Below are 24,601 nucleotides of genomic sequence, written 5' to 3' on the forward strand. Positions count from 1 at the left end.
CAAAGAGTAATCAAAAATATAAATAGAGACTAGATTTGAACTAAATATGAAACTGCTATTCTAATTAAGTTTTTTATGCAATATCATGCAATCTATACATTAATGCTACTAAATTTTTCGCATATTTTACGTATCTCCTCCAAAACCACTGAACGGTACATGCTCACATTTGGCACACTGATGTTTATTGGTAGGCCGCACACGATAGGCTATGTCACTTTCTTAAATTTTAAGGATAAACACTAAAAAAGGCAAAAAATAGCAGTAATTTGACGTCTCAGCAACCATGTTACGTCACTGTATAAACTACGCAACCTCCTATGTTGTGTACCGCCATGGCCGGATCCACAAATCCTATGCCGGGCCGCTATAAAAACAGTCTTTAGTCAACCGTATCGAATGACCGCGTTGAAGTTTTAATTAATTTCACCTATTCTTTGAACAGAATGACCGTAAATCACGGTTTGGCTCAGTGAGTAAAACACTATGGCCATTGATATCAATGCTTAATACATTTGAGTTCAATCCGTGACATGTGTAATTATTAAGTATCACTGGTTAAAGCTAAAAATCAAAACTAGACCACAATCTGATGACAAAACTAGAAAAAACATACAAAACCTCGTAAAAAAAAAATTGCAAAATAGAAAAAACCATGAAAAAAACACACACACAAATAAAACGAATCCAAATGGGTGTTGTGTTTCCACAAGATATCAACATCCAAAAAAAAGTCTGAGCGCAACATTTAATTTCGAACAGCTGTAGTTTTTTTATTCTATAACATATTTCATATTCATATTTGATCATTAAAATGTTTTAATCTGCCGTCTGATTGGCATACTTCAACGTGCACCTCTCATGCACTTTCATATCCCATATCCAATATTGCGCTTTTATACTTAATCATCCCATGCAAATTATTATTAAGGCAGACAAGACCGTGCAGAGCATGGGTTACTGCTATAGACCACAATTTAATTACAGAAGTAGAAAATAGCTAACGAATCTCCAACACAAAAAATTGTAATATATCAAAACCATTTAAATAAAAATAAAATGTAAATGAAGAAAAATTTACACATACAAACAAAATGATTCCAAATGGTTTTATATATTGTTGAACATGAGAACAACTTAACAATTCGTGTTTCCACAGCAATGTATTTTTTAATCGGTTTATGTTCAACTTTTTTATTTTATCTGTATGTATCAAATAATTAATACACCACTAAAAAACCCAAAATAATATAGTTTGGCATTTTATACTTTGGTTAGTGTTTGTGTGCATCATCTAATTCACAAAGCACAAGTTTTCTTTAGCGTCTTTTATTTTAGTCTGAACAGTCAAAAGCAAAGTATAAAGTTCCATATCCAGTATTGCTTTCCTTTTGTAGTCTACATATATTTCAAAGTGAAGGGATAGTGTATAACAACATCAATGGCTGCTGTTTTTACTTTAATATGCTTTTATGCAAAGTATATAACAACATAGGGCAGAAAACTAGCAAAAAAGATAAAAAACCTCACACAAAAGAAAATTGCAAAATATTAAAAAAAAACATGAAATAAAAAATATGTAAATTAACAAAAAAATAATATTAAGTCCCATATTGCTTTCATTTGGTTGCTTACAGATATTTCAAAGTAACAAAACCAATGGCCGTAAATAGTCCCGAATTATATTCTTGAAAATTTGTTTATTTAACATGTATTAAAACATAATTTGTCAGGGGCGGAAGAGTGCGCATATACTTAAGCAATCCATGCGAATTATTATTAAGGCAGAAAAACCGTGCAGAGCACGGGTTACTGGTGACCACAATTTAATTCCAAAAGTAGCAAGTATAGTCCAGGCAATCTATGAAAGAGTGAAAGCTGAGAAATGCGCGTTTGTACAAAAGGAAGTAGTCTACATGGGACGTAAGCTATTAGCCGCAGGAATTCAACCGACAAACGATAAAGTGAAAGCCATCAAGGATGCACAAGCACTACAGAATGCAACAGAACTAAGATCCTGGTTAGGACTAGTTAACTATCACGCATCATTTATTCCACGATACAAAAAGTTATAATGGTGAGAATTACTCACATTTGTTAATTATATGAGGAACCAAATAAGAACTATCTGGAACTATAGAAGCAGTAATTTAATCACGATGATTACCCTATTTTGAATAACAAGATAATTAACGAAAGTTTATTGTGTATATTGACATAATGTTAACGTTAAAATAAGAAAGGAGGAGTGTAGTATATGCATGCGCACATTGCGTACCCCGCATGGCGGATAACCCCTTGTTATTGTCAGGATCTTTTTTTTTTTTTTTTTTCTTTTTCTCTTTTTTTTCTATTTTCTTCTTTCTTTCCACGAATTTTGTTGTGCGTGTATCTCTAAATCTTCTCAACATAACATTGTATAACTTTATCAGAAGATTGACCTCTATTAGTAGAGCAGTTAACGCCATAAAAATAGCCAAGTTGTGCACATTATTACCAAAGCATGAAACTTTCCACAAAGTTTCTTTGATGTATATAGATTCAAAATATCGGGGGGTGCCAAGTGTCCAACGTCCGGTATGGCGGCCATCTTGATTTCAAAATGGCCACCATAAAAACAAAAAGTGTTCATATCTTGGCAACTATAAACAGTAGAGACTTGATTCTGGTGTTAAATTGTTCACAAACCACATATTTCTATTAGCTCTAATGAAAAGTTTCGTCCAAAAATGACCGGAAATGACGTTTCTTCCAGTTTGACCTTTGACCTCTTATCTGTATATCTCGGTAACTAATGATCATTTTCAATCGATTTTGGTGTCATTTTGTCCAGAATAGAGACATTTATATTTGTAGTAATGAAACATTTTCACATAAAATGACTGGAAATACAATTTATAACCTTTGACATATATAATTATGTGAACATACTGTATGTGGTTTACATTGGTATAAATGCACCTAATTTTTTTACCGAAATAAATGACCAGGAATTATTATTCTGAATTTTTGACTTTTGATGTGATAGGATAGGCATAAAGTATGACAGATCACTGAGCTCATCTATGCGGACTTGTTTGCTAAACTGTGATGTGTCAATCGTTAGATAAAAGTTTTAGTCCTCTCTCCTTCATCTTTTCTTTTTTTTTTTGTAATGTATTATACCATATGGACAATTGTCTGAAATAAAAGTTGAATTGAATTGTTAGATGCCATTTGGAAATATTTTTTATGTAAAGTAGCATTCTTTCGTTGGCCTCTTTGATGTTGCATATGAGACAAGTTCGGAAAGTTCTCATTTTCATGAGTTAAGAGACACCGTCTTTCTAAGTACTTACTACAAACTTATCCTGCATTTGCGCAGTAGACCTACTTTCATTAGATATTTCTTGTTCATTTTCGTTGCATCTAAAAAAATGTACTCCATTTTTATGGTAATAGGGCCTTTAATTGCTGTAAACCTTTCATCTAAATCCTTTTTCTCGATTTTCTCTAGTCATTGATTTTTTAGCAAAATCCGAACCAAATCAATTCGTAAAAGACATCTCAATATAATTATTCAAGTAATGCTCAAATTAGTGACATGGACCTACAATATACTGTTCTGTACAAGACCTTTTTAGGCATCCACCTTTAAAGGTCTTGGTCTCCTAATCATACAAGAAACAATGTCTGATTTAATCAATCGAAGTAGTGGGTCCAGACAAAGAAGGGGGTGTAAGACCATCCATGGACAAAGAAGGGGGTGTAAGACCATCCACACACAAAGAAGGGGGTATAAGACCATCCACAGACAAAGAAAGGGGTGTAAGGCCATCTACAGACAAAGAAGGGGGTGTAGGACCGTCCACAGACAAAGAAGGGGGTGTAAGACCATCCACTGACAAAGAAAGGGGTATAGGACCATCCACAGACAAAGAAGGGGTGTAAGACCATCCACAGACAAAGAAAGGGGTGTAAAACCATCCACATACAAAAAAGGGGTGTAATACCATCAACGGACAAAGAAAGGGGTGTAATACCATCAACAGACAAAGAAGGGGGTATAAGATCATCCACAGGCACAGAAGGGGTATAAGACCGTCCACAGAAAAAGAAAGGGGTGTAAGACCATCCACAGACAAAGAAGGGGGTGTAGGATCGTCCACAGATATTACAGGTTTTTTCGGATCTTTTATCGTAAACTACAAGTTTATTGTCTGACTTATGTCTGTTCCACATCATTTATCATATATTGGATAATTTTGGGTATACTGGTCTACATGGTGTCTTAATAATCTACGATCTAAATACAAAAATATTGTAGGCTCAACCTATCATTTATAGCTTGCTTGCTTCAGTGATTTCTTCAATAGCTGCCTAGGATTTCAACCACTCACCATAACAAAGAACTGTCTTAATTGGCCTAGCTGAACAATGCACTATACTCCTACAGTGCTGTTAGCACTCAACGTACAAGCATGTACTAGGCTGTCCACAGGTGTTTGGAACACGCTTAAATACCTTGACATTAATACTAAAAAGCCAACTCATCGTGGTAAAAGAGGTGGTAAAAGAAATCAACATCCTTTCCTACGGGTGATAATTGCTACTCTACAAAATGTACTAGAAAAGCCGACACTGTGGGAAACTTTGCACCATCACTCGAACCTACACATTCGAATCCAGTAATCGTAATTGCAAAAAACCTTACATTTGCAACATGGAATACACACTCAATTTGCAATAAAGCTCTTGAAATTTCAGATTATATAGTTGAAAAAGATATTGACATTATCGCCATTACAGAAACATGGTTACGAGAAATTGATGATGAACCTATTATTAATGAGTGTACACCGACTGGTTACTCATTTCAACATTTTCCACGCACATCTACAAGTAAAAACGCAACAGGTCCTGCTCATGACGGTGTTGCTGTTTTGTATAAATCTACACTCAAATTGACATCGTGGGAACCAATCCATAATGTGAAATCTTTCGAAGCTGCTGATGCTATTTTCCAACATAATGGTTCCAATCTGAAACTTAATATCGTTTATCGTCCTCCTCCGAGTGTACCTAGAAACTTGTTCTGCCTGGAGTTCTAAATTAATCATTGCTGGCGATTTCAACTTCCACGTTGATGATCATACTGACAACTACACCAAGAGATTTTTAGAACTTATTAAATCATGCAATCTGACCCAACATGTACAAAATTCTACGCACAAGTGTGGTCATACATTGGACCTAATTATTTCCAACGATAACTCTTTTATCTCATCAGTACTTGTTGACGACCTAAAATCCTCAGATCACCACCCAATCATTGCAGAATTATGTCTCTCTAAACCATCACTTCATAAGAAGAAAATAACGTTCCGTCGTATATCATCCATATCTGATGATGATTTCATCCGAGATCTAGGCACAATAGACGGATTTAACAATCCTCCTAATAGTCTTTCAGAATGTGTGGATATATACAACACCAACTTGTCTGCTCTTCTGGATAAACATGCACCGCTCTGCACACGCACTATCACTGTTCGTCCAAGCTGTAAGTGGATAACGCCTGCAATCCTGGAAGCAAAGAAGCAGAAACGATCTGCTGAACGAAAGTGGCGTTCAAATAGATTGGAAATTTTCAGACAATTACTCTGCAAGTCACGCAACCACGTGAACAGTTTAATTCGTGAGGCCAAGACTAAGTACTATACTGACCTTATTAATGATAACTATCTTAATCATAAATCGCTTTTCAAAATTGTATCCACCCTATGTTGCTCTTCTGACTTTGACAAACTCCCTTCGCATACATCTGCTCTAGGCCTATCAAACAGATTTAGTAACTACTTTCACCAGAAAATTACTGACATCCGAATCCAACTAGACGAACAGGAGATTACCACTGATTATAGCGATCTTGAACCTCCAACACAATCACACATTGATGCTTTTTCTCCCGTAACGGAGGATGAAATGTGCGCTATCATTACAAAGTCGCCTACCAAGTCATGTGTTCTAGATCCTCTACCCACATCTATTGTAAAGCTATGTAATGTTAAGTTAACTCGTATAATCTCACAAATTACGAATCTGTCAATAGAATCGGGTGAAGTACTCGACTCAATGAAATCTGCTATTGTCACACCCATACTAAAGAAGCCAACACTGGATCCTGAAATTCTGAAAAACTTCAGACCTATATCCAACCTTCCTTTTATCTCCAAGATAATTGAGAAGACTGTTGCAGCTCAGATACATAAGTATCTGAATGAGAATGCCTTGCTTGAACCTCTCCAATCAGCTTACCGAAAATTCCACAGTACAGAGACAGCACTACTCAAAATTCACAACGATATTTTGAATTCCATAGATTCTGGAAAATGTGTTCTGCTTGTCCTATTAGACTTGTCAGCTGCATTTGACACCATCGACCATGCAATACTTCTTAAACGCCTTTCAACTCTCGGTGTTACAGGAAGCGCACTTTCCTGGTTCCGCTCATACCTAACCAACAGGCTCCAATCAATAGTCGTCAATGGCAAAACATCTGACCCTAAACCTCTGCATTTTGGTGTACCACAGGGGTCTGTTCTGGGCCCTCTGCTGTTTACCATCTATATTTCACCCCTTGGACAACTCATTAGACGCCACAATTTAAGCTTTCACCAATATGCCGATGATAATCAACTGTACCTGTCATTTGTTAAATCGAATTCTAGCTCTGCTGTCAGTTCTGTTGAACAATGTGTAAATGAAATTAAGCAATGGATGACCGTTAACAAACTTAAACTTAACGACCAGAAAACAGAAGTCATTCTTATTCGCTCTAAGTTTGACATATCATCTCTCCCATTCGACCATATTAATGTTGGCAGCTCTACTGTTCAACTGGTGAAATCAGCAAAGAATATTGGCGTCACTTTTGATGAAAGACATACCTTTAAACAACATATCTCTAATACTTGTCGAGCGATTTACTTTTATCTTAGAAAAATTAACCACATCAGGAAATATTTATCTCCGGAATCATGTAAAACCATAATCTACGCTGTACTCTCTGCTAAACTCGACTATGGAAACGCACTCTTGTTTGGACTACCGGATTCACAACTATCTCTTCTTCAGCGTGCTCAGAACACTGCTGCCAGAATCATCACTCGTACTAGAAAACATGAACACATCACACCAGTACTTCGGAACTTGCATTGGCTGCCCGTTCAATTCCGTATTAAATTCAAACTGCTTCTCATTACATACAAAGCTCTAAATGGACTTGCACCTCAGTATGTTGCTGATCTTCTTGTTCCTTACTCCTCGTCTCGTTCACTGCGTTCATCTAATAAACTTCTCCTTCATGTTCCTAAATGGAAACTTCAGACATATGGCCATCGTGCATTTTCCTGTGCAGCACCCATTTTGTGGAATAAACTGCCAATCGACATAAAGACATCTGAAAACATCAACAATTTTAAAACACGACTAAAAACCCATTTTTACACAGAGGCATTTCCTGCTTAACTTTGTCAAGCGCCTTTGAACATTATTATGGATACTGGCGCTATATAAATCTGATTGATTGATTGATTGATTGAGACAAAGAAGGGATTATAAGACCACCAACAGACAAAGAAGGGGGTGTAGGACTATCCACAGACAAAGAAGGGGGTGTAGGACCATCCACAGACAAAGAAGGGGTGTAAGACCATCTACAGACAAAGACAGGGGTGTAAGACCATCCACATACAAAGAAAGGAGTTTAATACCATCAACAGACAAAGAAAGGGGTGTAATACCATCAACAGACAGAGAAGGGGGTATAGGACCATCCACAGACAAAGAATGGGGTATAAGACCATCTACAGACAAAGAAGGAAGGTTGATTGATTGATTGAAATATTTATACTGGGTAACCTCTTCAGTCAAAGACTGGTCTCCCAGAGGGCCCAGTTGGTGATCAGTGGCTGTGATGTACTAATACACCGGGGTAACCCCCTACTCATCTCGAAAGATGTACTAGGTTCTTTAAAGTGCACACGAGCTAGGCTAGTCAATCTAGCAAAAAAAACAGCCCAAAGTGAAACAAATTGCAAACAGAGATTTTTCTTTTTTAAATGGTCATATATGATGAGGAGATCAAAATTTGAGCATCACACCTCTGACACTCATCCCGAAGGTATGCAAATTAGCTTAAATATGCAAATTAGGGTGAAATTACAGGGTTACCATATCTTAAAAACTACTAATCGTAGAGAGTTCATTTTTGCACAGTCTGGTTCAGAATATATATATTTATATTTGCTCTAATGAGACATTTTACAAAAAAATGTCCGGAAGTACCAAATTTTGACCCTTGACCCCATTTCTCAATATTTACATAAATATGTGATTAAAATGTATGTAGAGACTTTATTTTGGACTCAATGACTTGGATATTGTTTTTCAATACCCACCATAGAACTGTATTATAATTCCTAAAATCACACCAATATTATTATCATGTGTTTTTTTCTTGAATTATGATTTTACAGCCTTTCTTAGTCATTTTAAAAAAGATTTACATCATTTCAAATTAAAATGACGTCATACGAACACGTTGATTTAGACCATTTGCACGCGTTTTAGTTGCAAAAGTGACAACATATTGTCATAATTAAGCCTATTTTTAATCTATTATAGCTCCTCAGGATCATCCACGACCCCCAATTTTTTTAATTTAATATGTAAGCAGATATGTTGTAGATATGAATTCATGCAGAACCTTTACCACTCGGATGTTATGACGTCATCGTATGGCCACACGAATGTAAAATATAGGATTTTTTACTCTTTCGTTATTGCTCATCACTTTCAACAAAGCGCATCTCGCTTATACGTATTGTCTACGTCAATCAACTATCTTTCGCATGAATTAAAAATATTTTAATTTTTATAACGTCATCATGTCTAAAAACGTAAATAACGGTGGTCACTTATTTTCATCTTTACAGTAAAGTTCAATCTGTTATAGCTCGTCAGAATAAAAAGTGATAATCATGATTAAAACGTTTTCTGGAAGCTATTGGATTGCAGATACAAATTGATGTGAATATTTTGCCAATCAGATGCTGTGACGTCATCATATGGCCAGTTGAATTCAAAAAGTCATATTTTCATCTCTTGCGTAAAAGTTAATTGCGTTTAAACGAGAGCGCATCTCACTTTTTTGTGCCCAAAATTCTTCAAATTTGTTTTAATTTAATTATTTAGATAATTATCTTCTAAAATTGTTATCTTTATATGTCAATTTGATGATGTCATCGTGTTAATAATTGGATTTAAAAGATGGGTCTCGTAATTTTGTCTATGCTACACTGTATATAACATATACAGTTTATTCTGTAAAATACTGTAATGGTGTATGCTACATAATAGGTACAATTCAGCACTGTAAACATATTTATTTCATGTCATAGGATGGCATAATAATTGTCGAGGTTCATATAGTTAAGTATGTGCATGTTGTGTTTGCGCGGATAACCCGAACTCGTTAAAGTGACGAGTTCAAATCTAGTTGGTTATCCGCAACTTAGTTGCGGATAACCCTTGTGATTGTAAATATCTTTTTTTTTCATCTTTATTCTTATTTCTTTCCCGGATTTGTGTGCGTCGCATATCTCTCATCCTTGTCAACATAAGATTATATAACTTTGTCATAAGATTGACCTGTAGCTGTAGATGTGCAAGAAACTTCGTTATATGACGTTAGAGTTGCGCAGCGTAAGTTACGCGCGATTTTATGAATTTCAATGATTGGTCATAGATTATAAACCAAAAGTCGTTTTGTATTGACACTTGGTGAAAATTTAAGTCATATCAAGGGCAAACTTTCTATGAATTAAAAATGACATGTTTCACAAGAAGTTACGCGGGCACGCGCATTTAAAATTTTAAAATGCGCAAAATTAATTTCTAATCAACTTTCTACGCTGATCATGACATTTTGAGCATGTCAAAAATTCCCACGTGCGCGAAAAAAATTACGCGTAAGGAGCGCACGGAGCATGAAAATCTTGTGTTTTTTTCTTGAATTATGATTTTACAGCCTTTCTTAGTCATTTTAAAAAAGATTTACATCATTTCAAATTAAAATGACGTCATACGAACACGTTGATTTAGACCATTTGCGCTCGTTTTAGTTGCAAAAGTGACAACATATTGTCAAAATTAAGCCTATTTTATTTTACGTATTCAAATTTTAATACGTTACGATACATTAATATGTTGTTCCTGAGATAATTTCCTTCCGAAATTGCTATCTTAGTGTTTCATTTTGATATCGTCGCCATGTTAAAAATATGAATAAGTAGCGTGTCCCGTAATTTCACCTATTTTAAACTGTATGTAATATGTATACAGGTTATACGTTGATTAGGCTGAATATACTATATGATACAAAATACACAGAATTCAGCACTAACAACATATCATGTTCTTCAGTTCAGGTCATAATGCCATAATCTTTTTTCTGTGTGCAACATTCCAACGTATAACGTGCACGTGGCGTTTGTCGTGCAGATAACTAACTCGTCAAAGTGACAAGTTCAAATCTAGTTAGGTGATCATTTAGAATAAAATGATCACCTATTGTTATTGTATGAAATCTTATTAGGTGATCATTTAGAATAAAATGATCACCTATTGTTATTGTATGAAATCTTATTCCGCTTTATTTCTTTCTGTACAGATTTTGTGTGTCAATTATCTCAAAAAGTAAAATGTCAATGTTCACAAAAATTTCACAATATCTTTCAAATACTGTAACTTAATCCTAATAAGCTTTTCAGCGTGATCACTCAACCGTGACGTCATTTATACGCCATTTTGTGAAATCACATTATCAATCATATCTCCATAATTCATTATCACATATTAATGAAATTCACTACATACGTAAACTTCAGGTCAAGGGTAAAAATATTAGCAAATAAGAACTTGCGCGTTTCAAGGTCATAAGCGTGAAATCACGTGTTAAAAATTTAAAAAGCTCAAAATTAAGTTTTGATCAATTTAGAGCATGAATTAGGCCATTTGCGTGTTTCAAAAAATTACTGCGCAAAAACACGTTTTTGCGCACGCGAATCTTAGAAAGCGTAAAAAATAAAATGTGATGTATAAATAATATTCTACTCACAATTCTTAGTACATTCACCGATTTTGAGTCCATTCTGACTTAAAATAGTGCTATACGAGCACGTTAAAAATGACAAAATGCGCACATTAATTGTACAAAAGTGCTAAAAATGGTAAAAAATAAGACCTTTTTAAAATGAATATAACTCTTCAGAATGGAAGGTGACCCCCAATTTTTTTAACTTATTATGGAAGCTACTGAGTTGTAGAGATGAATTCATGTACACATTTGACGTACAAAATTTTGTGACGTCATCAAATGGCCACTTGAATTTAAAAATTAGGATTTTTTATCTTTTTTTGTAGATTATCACATTCAATAGAGCGTATCTCCGTTATTTGAGCCCGATTTTCACTCAGATTTCAGTATGTGCTTGCTATATTAATTATCTTTATCATGAGTTGCCATCATTTCATTTTGATGGCGTCATCACGCGTAAAAACTTGAATAACGTAGGTTGTGTAATTTGACCTTCACCGTAAATTTGAATATCTCACAGCTTTTAAGAATTAAAGGTGACCTTGATGATTATAATTATAACTTTCATAAAAGTTATACAAATTTCAAAGAGCGTTCACCGCGCTTCTACATGCCAAATTTTCTTCCAATTGTTATATTTTATTGCTTAATTCATTATCTTTCGATCTTGTTATCCACAAGTTTATTTTGATAATGTCATCATACCAAAAAAATTAGAACATGATGTGTGTCTGTAATTTCACCAATGCTACACTGTATATAGATATACAGTATATACTGTACATAATGTATATGGCATATAATAGGCACAACTCAGCACTATAAGCGTATATAATAGGATGGCATACATCAACATTTTCCGATCGTATGTTAACATACATGCATGTTTAAAAATATTAATGTCAATAAAAATGATAAAAATGATCACCTATAATTCGTCAAAGTGACGAATTAAATTCTAGTTCCGCTTTATTTCTTTCTGTACAGATTTTGTGTGTCAATTATCTCAAAAAGTAAAATGTCAATGATCACAAGAATTTCACAATATCTTTTAAATACTGTAACTTAATCCTAATAAGCTTTTCAGCGTGATCACTCAACCGTGACGTCATTTATACGCCACATTAAATCACATTATCAATCATATCTCCATAATTCATCATCACATATTAATGAAATTCACTACACGTAAACTTCAGGTCAAGGGTAAAAATATTAGCAAATAAAAACTTGCGCGTTTCAAGGTCATAAGCGTGAAATCACGCGTTAAAAATTTAAAAAGCTCGAAATTAAGTTTTGATCAATTTAGAGCATGAATTAGGCCATTTCCGTGTTTCAAAAAAATTACGATTCTTAGAAAGAGTAAAAAATAAAATTTGATGTATAAATCACATTCACAATTCTTAGTACATTCACCGATTTTGAGTCCATTCTGACTTAAAATAGTGCTATACGAGCACATTAAAAATGACAAAATGCGCACATTAATTGTACAAAAGTGCTAAAAATGGTAAAAAATAAGGCCTTTTTAAAATGAATATAACTCTTCAGAATGGAAGGTGACCCCCAATTTTTTAAACTTATTATGGAAGCTACTGAGTTGTATATATGAATTCATGTACACATGTGACGTACAAAATGTTGTGACGTCATCAAATGGCCACTTGAATTTAAAAATTAGGATTTTTTATCTTTTTTTGTAGATTATCACATTCAATAGAACGTATCTCCGTTATTTGAGCCCGATTTCCACTCAAATTTCAGTATGTGCTTGCTATATTAATTATCTTTATCATGAGTTGCCATCATTTTATTTTGATGACATCATCACGCGTAAAAACTTGAATAACGTAGGTTGTGTAATTTGACCTTCACCGTAAATTTGAATATCTCACAGCTTCTAAGGATTAAAGGTGACCTTGATGATTATAATTGATTATGAAAGCTGATGAAATGTAGATATGAATTCATTTAAAAGTTAAGCCTTTCGGATGTTGTGACATTATCATATGGCCAGTTGAAGTTAAAAAGTAGTTTTTTTTATCTCTTTCATAAAAGTTATACAAATTTCAAAGAGCATTCACCGCGCTTCTACGTGCCAAATTTTCTTCCAATTGTTATATTTTATTGCTCAATTCATTATCTTTCGATCTTGTTATCCACAAGTTTATTTTGATAATGTCATCATACCAAAAAAATTAGAACATGATGTGTGTCCGTAATTTCACCAATGCTACACTGTATATAGATATACAGTATATACTGTACATAATGTATATGGCATATAATAGGCACAACTCAGCACTATAAGCGTATATAATAGGATGGCATACATCAACATTTTCCGATCGTATGTTAACATACGTGCATGTTTAAAAATATTAATGTCAATAAAAATTATAAAAATGATCACCTATAATTCGTCAAAGTGACGAATTAAATTCTAGTTAGTATAGTGTTTGGTATGATAAACCGTCGATATAATTATTGCAAAATAAGGCATTTATTTTAATACTGTATATGTTTTGGGTGGGGGCAGCTGTATGGTGGGGGCGGTTGAATGGTTTGACAATTAGTATTGTTTTGAAAAGTATTAAACAGCCAATAGTAGGACGTTCTTGTACAACTTAAGAGTGCTTGTCACCAAAAATCAGACATATTCGTAATTTAGTGGCAAGGGTCAAAATTTCGAATTGGCTCATATTTTGCACATTGGTAGACCTTGATTTAAGTAAACCTGATGTGTAGTTTGTTTGGTAAAATATCGCTTAGTTTTCTAGAAAATCGAAAAATAACGATTTTTGGCCAATTTTGTTAATTTTTGGTGTATAATTTACATTAAGTTTAACAGCCTCTGGAAGCCAAACATAGCTACCTAGCGTTTTAATATTTTACACTTATGTTAACTAGCATCTTGACAATAATTAAGTAAAGTTTCAAAAAATGTGATGAAATTCTAAGATTTTTACTAATTAATTATTAATTAGCATATATAAAACTCCTAAAAAGTAGGGTAAAAACAAACACGTTTTTTTTCATGTGCGACAAATTTTTTTTAAATAAAAAATTCATCAATCTAAAGTTTAGATACTAATATTTATGAATAAAGTAAAAAAAAATTGGGGAAACTATTTTGCGCTCCGCGCCAGAGCCACAAAGTTGTAAGAAATTCAAAGATTTTATCTGTCGGCAAGTTCAATCAGATGTACCTATTGCTATTTACAGATTTAAGGTAAATTTTACTACGAGAAACAAACTTTAAAGGTAAACTGAAAGGTCCTGAATAATTTGGAATTACGTTTTAATAGAAACACAAACTAAAAATAAATTTCTAGTAAAATTTAAACGACTAACCCATGATGAAATTAAGCAATTACTATCTGAGCTCAACATTATAACTTGCTTAGCTTCATCAAGCCTGTTATGATTTCCACAAGAAACCACAAAAAATCATTTCTTTTTCGTTTTGAACTTTGACCTTGTGGGCAAATTATTCCCAAAGTTGAAACTCATCATTTAAGTTCATCAATGCATGATTCAGCTATGTTCCAAATACCAGTTTGGTGTCTCTATTCCTTATGTCCAAATATGACTATGAAATGAAGGCGTTTTGTGTTTGTATTTGTAGCAATTTCAATGTAAAACGTGTTATTTTATGTGTAGTGTTTAACAAAGTATCTAAATATGAATGAGTTGAGTACCAAAGCTGTAATTTGGTCTATATGTAGATCCAATATGTCTGATTAACTGGTGTAAATTTTAAAACAAGTTTTCACTGTCCACATGACTAACCGTTAATAAGAAATATAGGCGTTTTTCACTTTTTTAGATCTGATCCCAACTTTGAATAGATAATATTCCATTTCTATTCATTTAATCAGCCTGTGCTTCTTTGTGGCTATAGACAACAATCCACAGATAATATATTTGCAATATGAAATGTATCTACCCACTCTTACAGACACAGGGTGACCCCGAAAAAAAATCTGCGTTGTTAAACGAAATGGCTATTTTGAGTGCAGATAACTTTAAAAGGGAAGAGTTAAGAGTTAATCTCAAAACATATTTCTATAATATGGCCAGAAATAAGTTGAATTCCAAGTTTGAGCTTGATAGCTATTTACCAATCGTGAGTTATAAGCTTCCAAAGTCCGAGGAAATTGCATTCGCAAATTTTTTACAACCACGCCCTTTTTTGGGACGTCAATATCTCGGAAACTACATATCGTATATGGTTAATTTTTTTTGTGAGTTGGTTTTTCACATAATGGATCATTTTTTTGAAGTTTCGTCAAAATCCAAGACGGTGGAGCAGGGACCTCTGGTTGATTTGACATGGAATGACCCATAAAAGTTAAGCCTTTCGGATGTTGTGACATTATCATATGGCCAGTTTAAACGGCCAATTTTGTTAATTTTTGGTGTATAACTTACATTAAGTTTAACAGCCTCTGGAAGCCAAACGTAGCTACCTAGCGTTTTAATATTTTACACTTATGTTAACTAGCATCTTGACAATAATTAAGTGAAGCTTCAAAAAAGGTGATGAAATTCTAAGATTTTTACTAATTAATTACTAATTAGCATATATAAAACTCCTAAAAAGTAGGGTAAAAACAAATGCGTTTTTTTTCATGTGCGACAATTTTTTTTTAATAAAAAAATCATCAATCTAAAGTTTAGATACTAATATTTATGAATAAAGTAAAAAAAATTTGGGGAAACTATTTTGCGCTCCGCGCCAGAGCCACAAAGTTGTAAGAAATTCAAAGATTTTATCTGTCGGCAAGTTCAATCAGATGTACCTATTGTTCTCTATTTACAGATTTAAGGTAAATTTTACTACGAGAAACAAACTTTAAAGGTAAACTGAAAGGTCCTGAATAATTTGGAATTACGTTTTAATAGAAACACAAACTAAAAATAAATTTCTAGTAAAATTTAAACGACTAGCCCATGATGAAATTAAGCAATTACTATCTGAGCTCAACATTATAACTCGCTTAGCTTCATCAAGCCTGTTATGATTTCCACAAGGTGAATTTATTCGCGCGAATTAAACATTCTTTGCATTATACGCGCGCATGCGCAGTTTATTTTTATGAACAATGTTTTCCATTGGGTGTGCGCGTATACGCGAAAATGTTTGATTTGCGCGAATAATTTCGCCTAGTGGAAAACAGGCTTTACAACATAATGTTCTTATCTTCTCATATAGGGAGTTTTCGCACGAGCATGTTAACGCTATTTTCCAAGCTCCGCCCATTTTGTAAACAACTTCATCTGTGCGTGCGCAAGCATTACGAAAAACTTTAGTTACGTGCGTCGAGAACCTTATTTTTGAAAAATAGCGTCAATGAAAAACGTTAACCAAAACATGATTAAACATGCCTGGCTAGGCTTAGTCCCTAAACCCAAGGTATTTCATGATTTGTTTTAATACTTGTGGCGTATGTTGCGTGCGCTACACATGTGTTGCGTTCTACACTTCTCATCAATAAGGTAGGTTTTCTGTGGAACAGAAAATCAGGTTTTTTTTGCAGAGGACTTTAACGCCCAGCCCATTTGCAGGTCGGGGCCAATGTCAAACCGTGGCAAATCGTTGGTTCTTGTTGGTTCTGGATTTTTAGAAGTACCCTCTTCTAGTTGTGTTGCGTATAATTTCATTGCCCTGTCATATAGTGTTTCATGTTCTAGTGCGTTCTTGTGATTTTCATAATCTAAGTGTTTCTCTAGGGAAGAGTACCTCTGATATGACCTAATGCAACCTTGTAAAGAACAGTTTGCTGGGGGTGCCAGGACTTTCTTCACTTTCTATTTGGTCGTCGTCATTTATATCATCTTGTTCTTCATGAGATGTCTTGGCTTGTATTCTTGCTTTTACTGTAATAAATGATACTTGAATTTGATCAGACGTTGTATCTTTGTTATGAATTAAATTTGGTAGTTTCGAGGGCACACAGAATTTACTCAAAAGTAGATTTTGTCCTGCACCAATACCATACGCCATCCACACCTTCATGGACCTGCTTCCGAACTCTATGTTGTTGATGTGACTCACGCCTTTCCATTTCCCTACTGCACAAATAGTACAAACTATGACTTTCACTCCAGGAATGCCTCCAAAGGACTCAATTGCTGCCTTCATCTGCTCTGGATTTTCAATATCTTTTCCTGAATTAAAATATTTATTCATGTGATTTTTGATATGGCTGCCTTGCGGTCACATGCGCCCTTCCCCCCTTGAGGGTCCGAAAAATCAATACGTCGGATTTTGATCTTGTTTCTTTCGCTATCTTTGGTAACGAGAGTAATGTCAGGGCAGAGTGGTAGCATCCTGCATTATCTTGACGCAGATACACAAAGTGTATATCGGGTGCAATAGATGGCAGCTGCCTCAACACATCGTCGATGATTGCCACAACAGTAGTACTATCCTGACTGCAAGATTTAAAAATATGCACAAACGTAAGCATCTGTACCTCTCTATCTTTATTCTTTTTCGTCAAGACCGTTACGTGCCACGGAAGTCCACGCTTTCCAAACCAGTCTCTTTGGCTTTCGCGGTATTTACGTGGTACAAACTTCATCGCCCAGTCTAAAACAATTAGGGCACAACCAGGATTCAAATCTCCTAAAATATCATGTCGTGCAGCGTCTTGGTTAATGGATCTTAAGATATGCGCCTTCCACGTCTCGATGTCTTGGACTGACCGTGTAATTACGTACTCCATGTCATCTTTTTCTTCAGAAGAGCAGCGCACTTCGTTTAAAGCTTCATGAATTTCAGATAAAGCTTCTTGAAATATACGACATCTGTCACATCTTGCATTGTGGTCATGATCACAGACAGTCTGGTAATATTTGTCTTCGCAAGAACTAAGAGCATACGCCCTACAATGATCGGCAACTTCAGAATGGTTAGAAATGTGAATCTGCAATAATATATAAAAGGAATTGTATAAAAAATGTAATTAGTCTTGAATGTTTCTTACATGCTTTACTGAGCAACATAAAACGTGCTACTTTGCGTTTTTTTATTACATTGTTTTTTTATTTAAACTGTAGCAGTTATCAAGATATTTAAACAAGATTGTTATTACCTTATAGTCACCTTTTAGGTAGCGCTTGGCATCTTTAAGTTTTTGGTTTTTTTGTTATTTACAGAGTGGTGTAAAGAAAACTATCTTATTTTAAATTCTAAGAAAACCAAAGAAATGATTATCAATTTTAGAAAGAAACAAAGTAATCATGATGATGTAGTAATTGATGGTGAATGTATAAAAGTTGTCAAAGAATACAAGTACTTAGGAACAATCATAGATGATAAATTAAAATGGAGCAAAAATACAAACATGCTATATAAAAAGGGTCAGCAACGACTGCACCTAATGCGTCAACTTAAGAAATTTAAAGTAGATAACAAAATTCTAACCATGTTTTACAAATCGATGGTACTTAGCGTGATATCTTTCTGTTATGCTGTGTTGGGAAATAGTCTCAATGTAAAAGATAAGGGAAAACTACATAGAATCGTACGAAGAGCTAGTAATATGCTAAATATCCCTGAAATAGATCTTAATATAAGATTTGATGAGTCAGTGTTATCACTTGTAAAACGAATAATGGCAAATACAAACCATCCATTATATGCCGAGTATAACTTTTTAAGGTCAGGGTGCCATTTACGGAGTATTCTCTCACGAAATACGAGATATAGTAAATCCATGTCAAAAATTCCCATGCGCACGAACAATATCGCTAAAAACAATTTTTTTTTGCGTGAATTATGTTTTTCCAGCCTTTTATAGTAATTCTACCAATTTTAAAACAATTTTGACTTAAAATTACGTCATACGAGCACGTCGAATTGTACAATTTGCGCATGTTTTTAATGAAAAAGTTCAAAAATTCGTCAAAATTATGCCTTTATTTAAACAATCATAGATTCTAAACTACGAGGTAAACTTTTTTTTACTTACATATTCGGGAAGTCGATGAGTTGTAGATATCGGATCATTAATCAATATTGCTAACCGGACATTGTGATGTCATCGTATGGCCACACGAATGTAAAATATATGATTTTTGTCTCTTTCGTTATTGCTCATCACATTAAATGGAGCGCATCATGCTTATCTGTATTCCTTTTTCTCCGAGATTTTAATATTGTCTAGGTCAATCAACTATCTTATGCATGACTTAAAAAATATTTTAATTTTTATGACGTCATCATGCCTAAAAATTTAAATTACGTGTATACAGATTATACTGTGTACTGTAAAATGTATATACTATATGACACAAAATAGACAGAATATAGCACTAACAACATATCATATTCTTCAGTTCAGGTCATAATGCCATAATCTTTTTCTGTGTGCAACATTCCAACGTATGAGGTGCACGTGGCGTTTGTCGAGCGGATAACTAACTCGTCAAAGTGACGAGTTTCATATCTAGTTCTTCTTTCTTTCCACAAATTTTGTTCGCAGCGTATCTCTAATTCTGGCCAACATAAGATTGTATAACTTCTTCATAAGATTGACCTATATCTGTAGATGTGCAAGAAACTTTTTTTTTATTTTCGAGTCGCGCAGCGTAAGTTACACGCGATTTTATGAATTTCAATGATTGATTATAGATTAAAAAGCAAAAGTCATTTTGTATTGAAACTTAGTGAAAGCGCAAACTTTCTATGGATTGAAAATGGCAGGTTGCGGAAAAAGTTACGCGCGCAAGCGCATTTAAAATTTTTAAATGCGAAAAATCTTTCTACGCGTTTCAGGTCATTTTAAGCATGTCAAAAATGTATGCGTAGCGCAAAAAAAACATTTTTTTTTGCGTGATTTATGTTTTTCCAGCCTTTTCTAGTAATTTTATCAACTTTTCAAACAATTTAGACTTAAAATCACGACATACGAGCATGTTGAATTAGACAATTTGCGCGCGTTTTTGATGAAAAAGTTCACAATTTTGTGAAAATTATGCCTTTTTTTCTGTCAGATTCTAAACTACATGGTGAACTTTTTTAAAATTACAGATTCTTGAAGGTGATAAGTTGTAGATATCGAATCATGAACCAAAATGGCTAACCGGACATTGTGACGTCATCATATGGCCAGTCAAATATAAAATATAGGATTGTTGTCTCTTTCGTCATAGCGCATCACATTTAATAGAACGCATCTCTACTTATCCGTATTCCATTTTCCCCCATTTCTTTATATTGTCTAAGTCAATCAATTATCTTTCACATGATTTACCATTTTTAAAATTGTGATGACGTCATCATGTTCAAAAGCGTCATTAATTTTGATCACTTATTTTCACTTATTCTGCACTGTATGTAGTACGTATACAGTATATAGTGTATACTGTATATACTTAGACGTGACACAAAATAGAGGGCACACTAAAATTGTGTCAATGGCATAATCGTTTTTCTGTTTGCAATATTCTAACGTATGTCGTGCGCATGGCTTTTGCGCTGCGGATAACCTAGCTCGTCCGTAGTGACGAGTTCAAATCTAGTCTATGTTATTAGTTATCCGCTTAGTAGCGGATAACTCCTTGTAATCGTCCTGTTACTTTTTCTTTTTTTTATTTTCTTATTTCTTTCTCCCTCATTTTTGTGTCTCACGTACCTCAAAAACTTGTAAACATAACATTTCATAACTTTGTCAACATATGGGCATTTACGTGAAGTTGTGCACCTCCTATTTTTGAATGACGTCAGTTGCGCAACGTGACTTACGTGCGATTTTATGATTTTTTATGATTGATCATAGACTAAAAACCAAGCATAAATTTGTTTTGACACTTTGTGAAAATTTAAGTCATATCAAGGGCAAACTTTTTGTGGATTAAAAATGGCATGTTTTACAAGACGTTACGCGCACACGCGCATTTCTCCTCTATTTTTGTGTCTCGCGTATCTCAAAAACGTGTAAACATAACATTTCATAACTTTGTCAACATACGCGCATTTAAAATTCAAAATGCGCAAAATTAATTTTTAATCAACTTTCTACGCTGATCATGACATTTCAAACATGTCAAAATTTCCCACGCGCGCGAACAATGTTATGTGCGTGGTGTGCACGTAGCGCTAAAAGTATTTTTTTTTATTGAATTATGTTTTTCCAGCCTTTTATAGTAATTTTATCAATTGATAAATTACAGTAAACGGTACTATCAACCGTTTTCCACTAATATGCTACAAGCGTCGTATGACGCGTTGTACGCTAATCCCCAACTGTTCAGACACACATTCTTTTAGAATCATACGCTAAAACGGTCTAACGCTATGGGTCTGAACAGGGCCATAATGTATATTATATGGCCAACACACATGGTTAGTGTCATTTGTACAGACTGTGTGTGTTATATTAGACATAATACAAAAAGTCTTACTCTTGAAGTGTTTTATTTGCCTTTATGTAGATTTGTTGTGCTTTCCAAGCAAATTCAGATGGCATAAATTCTGGCTCATGGCGTCTTATTTTACGAACATGTACTTGGGACACTCCAACATTTTTTACCCTTTCTAGACGCTGCTTTGCTCCCTAAAAATTAAGGGGAAAGATATTAATAATTATTGTAAATTTTAAATATTACATAGATATTGCCTGCTTAGAGGTGAAATACAAGATTTGACATTCACGAGGGAATGATATTTTGCTCGAGTGAATATATATTTCCCGAAGCGCAAGCTGAGCGAAATATATATTCCCTCTAGCAAAAAGTTATTCCTGAGAGTATATAGCCAACAACCAGTAGAATATCTGCTGGGTCGACGTGTAGCTAGGCCTCCTTATGTATATAAACCTGCCCAATTAGGCGTACACCTTACCTTGCGAAGAATAATATACAGATAATAACGGAATCACCAGATGTTCAGCGCACTGCGCGTACCTGGTTACCCCCATGAGTATTGACCAATCACAAATGGTCTTTTGTCCCTCTATAGAGGGCGATTAACAAAATGATCACTATGTATGCATAGTTTGCCTCCGCCAAGGAAGTATATGTAATCAATTGCGTGTGTTTGTATGTTTGTTTGTTAGCAGGATTACTCAAAAAGAATTACAAGATCTTTCCCAAAATGTAAATACAGATAGATATGTGGTCAAGGACCACTCTATTAAATTTTGGAGGCAATCCGGACCACAGTCCCAATTCTGGACAACTTTTTAAAATTAATTATGCTAGTGTTAAAAAAACGATCGGGAGTCCCGGAATCCCATCACGATCCCGCTTGAATTTAAAAAGAAAAACGATCGGGATTTCTGCGGGATCCCGCCAGGATTTGTGTAAAATCTCACTAGGATTTACGTAAATCCCGTCGGGATCCCGCTTGAATTTAAAAAGAAAACGATCAGGATTTCCGGACTTTCGTCAAATTTATGCAAATTTTAAAGAGTGCGCAGTGCGCTTCTACGTGCCAAATTTTCTTCCAAATATTATAATAGTTTGCTCAATTCATTATCTTTCGAAAATGTGTTCTTCAAGTTTGACAACGTCGTCATACCAAAAAATTAGAACATGATGTGGTTCCCATTGTCAATGAACTTTAGTTCCTTTCTCTGATCATAGAGCATTTGCTCTATGCTCTGGCGGTAAACTGCTGTTGATAATGTTTATTATCGAATTAGTGAAAAATGAATAAAATGGGTTGTATCCCAGGACAGCCATCATCATCATTTATAATTACACGTGCTCACAATTCCGAAAATATATTTAAACACATGCCTTAGGCTACATTAATTTCAAACATATTTAAGTCAATTACTTTGTTTAATGTAGTTGATGGCACCGATGATATATGGCTGTTTCGATCCTCGTTAGGGAGGTGGCTATTGATCGGATCTTTTGCATAACAAAACATGAATTTTCTATGCAGGCGTATATTGCACTCATCATCACCCTCAACATTGCAAAACAACTCAGCAATTAATTACAATTCGTAGTAAACGTTATGAAACAAAGTTAAAAAATTAGAAATATAAAAGAACTTGTTAATAAAACCGTATGTTAAATAGAATGAGATGACATTAAATACTCACCCTAAAAATGACCAAAGAAGCCACGGCCGGGTATAAACAAAGGGTTTTCCCCTTTTCCGTGTACGGAACGTCACGGCCGAGTTCAAATCGGCGGCTCTTATCTGATCATTTACGATGTATTAAAAATAAACCTGAACAATAGTGTGGGACTAATAACAAAAACCAACTAGACATGAAACTCGTCACTTTGACGAGTTTGGTTATCTGCCGCGCAATTGGTGCAACATGGACGTTTAACGACGTACCTTTTAACATTAAGGGAATAGGTTGAGGACAAATGGAAGTGTTCACGTTGGCATTATGACCTGAACTGAAGAATATATGTTGTTATTGCTGAATTTTATTATTTTGATTCATATATAGTATACACAGTATAATCTGTATCCATATCGCATACAGTGTAGAATAGGTGAAATTAGGGAACCCGCTATTTATTGCAATTTTTAACATGTTGACGGTTTTAAAATGAAACGCGAAGGTAGCAATTTCGGAAGGAAATTACCTCAGCAACAACATATTAACGTGTAGAAGAAATTTGAATACGTGAAATATTAATGCGCGCTCGTTTAAATGTAATGAATTATGACGCAAAAGATGAAAATACGACTTTTTAAATTTAACTGGCCATATGATGAGGTCACAACATCCGATTGGCAAAATTTTCGCATGATTTCGTATCTACAATCCAATAGCTTCCAGAAAACGTTTAAATCGTGATTATCACATTTTATTCTTACGAGCTATAACAGATTAAAATTTACTGTAAAGATGAAATTAATGCCACACATAATTTAAATTTTTAGGCATGATGACGTCATAAAAATTAAAATATTTTTAACTCATGCGAAAGATAGTTGATTGACCTAGACAATATCAAAATCGGGGTAAAAATGGAAAACGGATAAGTGGAGATGCGCTCTATTAAATGTGATGAGCTATGACGAAAGATACAAAAATCCTAAATTTTATATTCGCGTGGCCATACGATGACATCACAATGTCCGGTTAGCCATATTAATACATGATCCGATATCCGTGCAGTTTAGAAATTACGACTGTTTAAAAAAAGGCATAATTTTGACAAATTTTTGAACTTTTTCATCGCGCGCGCATTTTCTAATTCGACGTGCTCGTATGACGTAACTTTAAGTCGAAATTGTTTAAAAGTTAGTAAAATTACTAGAAAAGGCTGGAAAAATATAAATCATGCGAAAAAAATATGTTTTTATTTGCGCACGCGTGGGAATTTTTTACATGCTTAAAACGACATGGAACGCGCAGAAAGTTGATTAGAAATAAATTTTGAAATTTTAAATGCGCGTGCACGTGGTAACTCTGTGTAAAACACGCAATTTTTTTTTTACAGAAAGTTAGCGCATGATATAAATTAAAC

General features: G+C 34.3%; 1 protein-coding gene across 2 annotated transcripts in view; it reads right to left on the reverse strand.

The window, feature by feature from the left end:
* LOC144845843 (large ribosomal subunit protein mL45-like) overlaps positions 1-24,601 on the reverse strand; it is a 96,442-nt gene that overhangs the window by 14,207 nt on the left and 57,634 nt on the right. For both annotated transcript variants that reach the window (XM_078703313.1, XM_078703304.1), the window contains exon 4: positions 21,557-21,708. In XM_078703313.1, coding sequence (XP_078559439.1) covers positions 21,557-21,708 — 152 coding nt within the window. The remainder of the gene's footprint in view (positions 1-21,556; positions 21,709-24,601) is intronic.

The sequence above is a fragment of the Antedon bifida genome, chromosome 1 (genome assembly GCF_963402885.1).
Source record: "Antedon bifida chromosome 1, ecAntBifi1.1, whole genome shotgun sequence".
In the NCBI taxonomy this organism is placed as follows: domain Eukaryota; kingdom Metazoa; phylum Echinodermata; class Crinoidea; order Comatulida; family Antedonidae; genus Antedon; species Antedon bifida.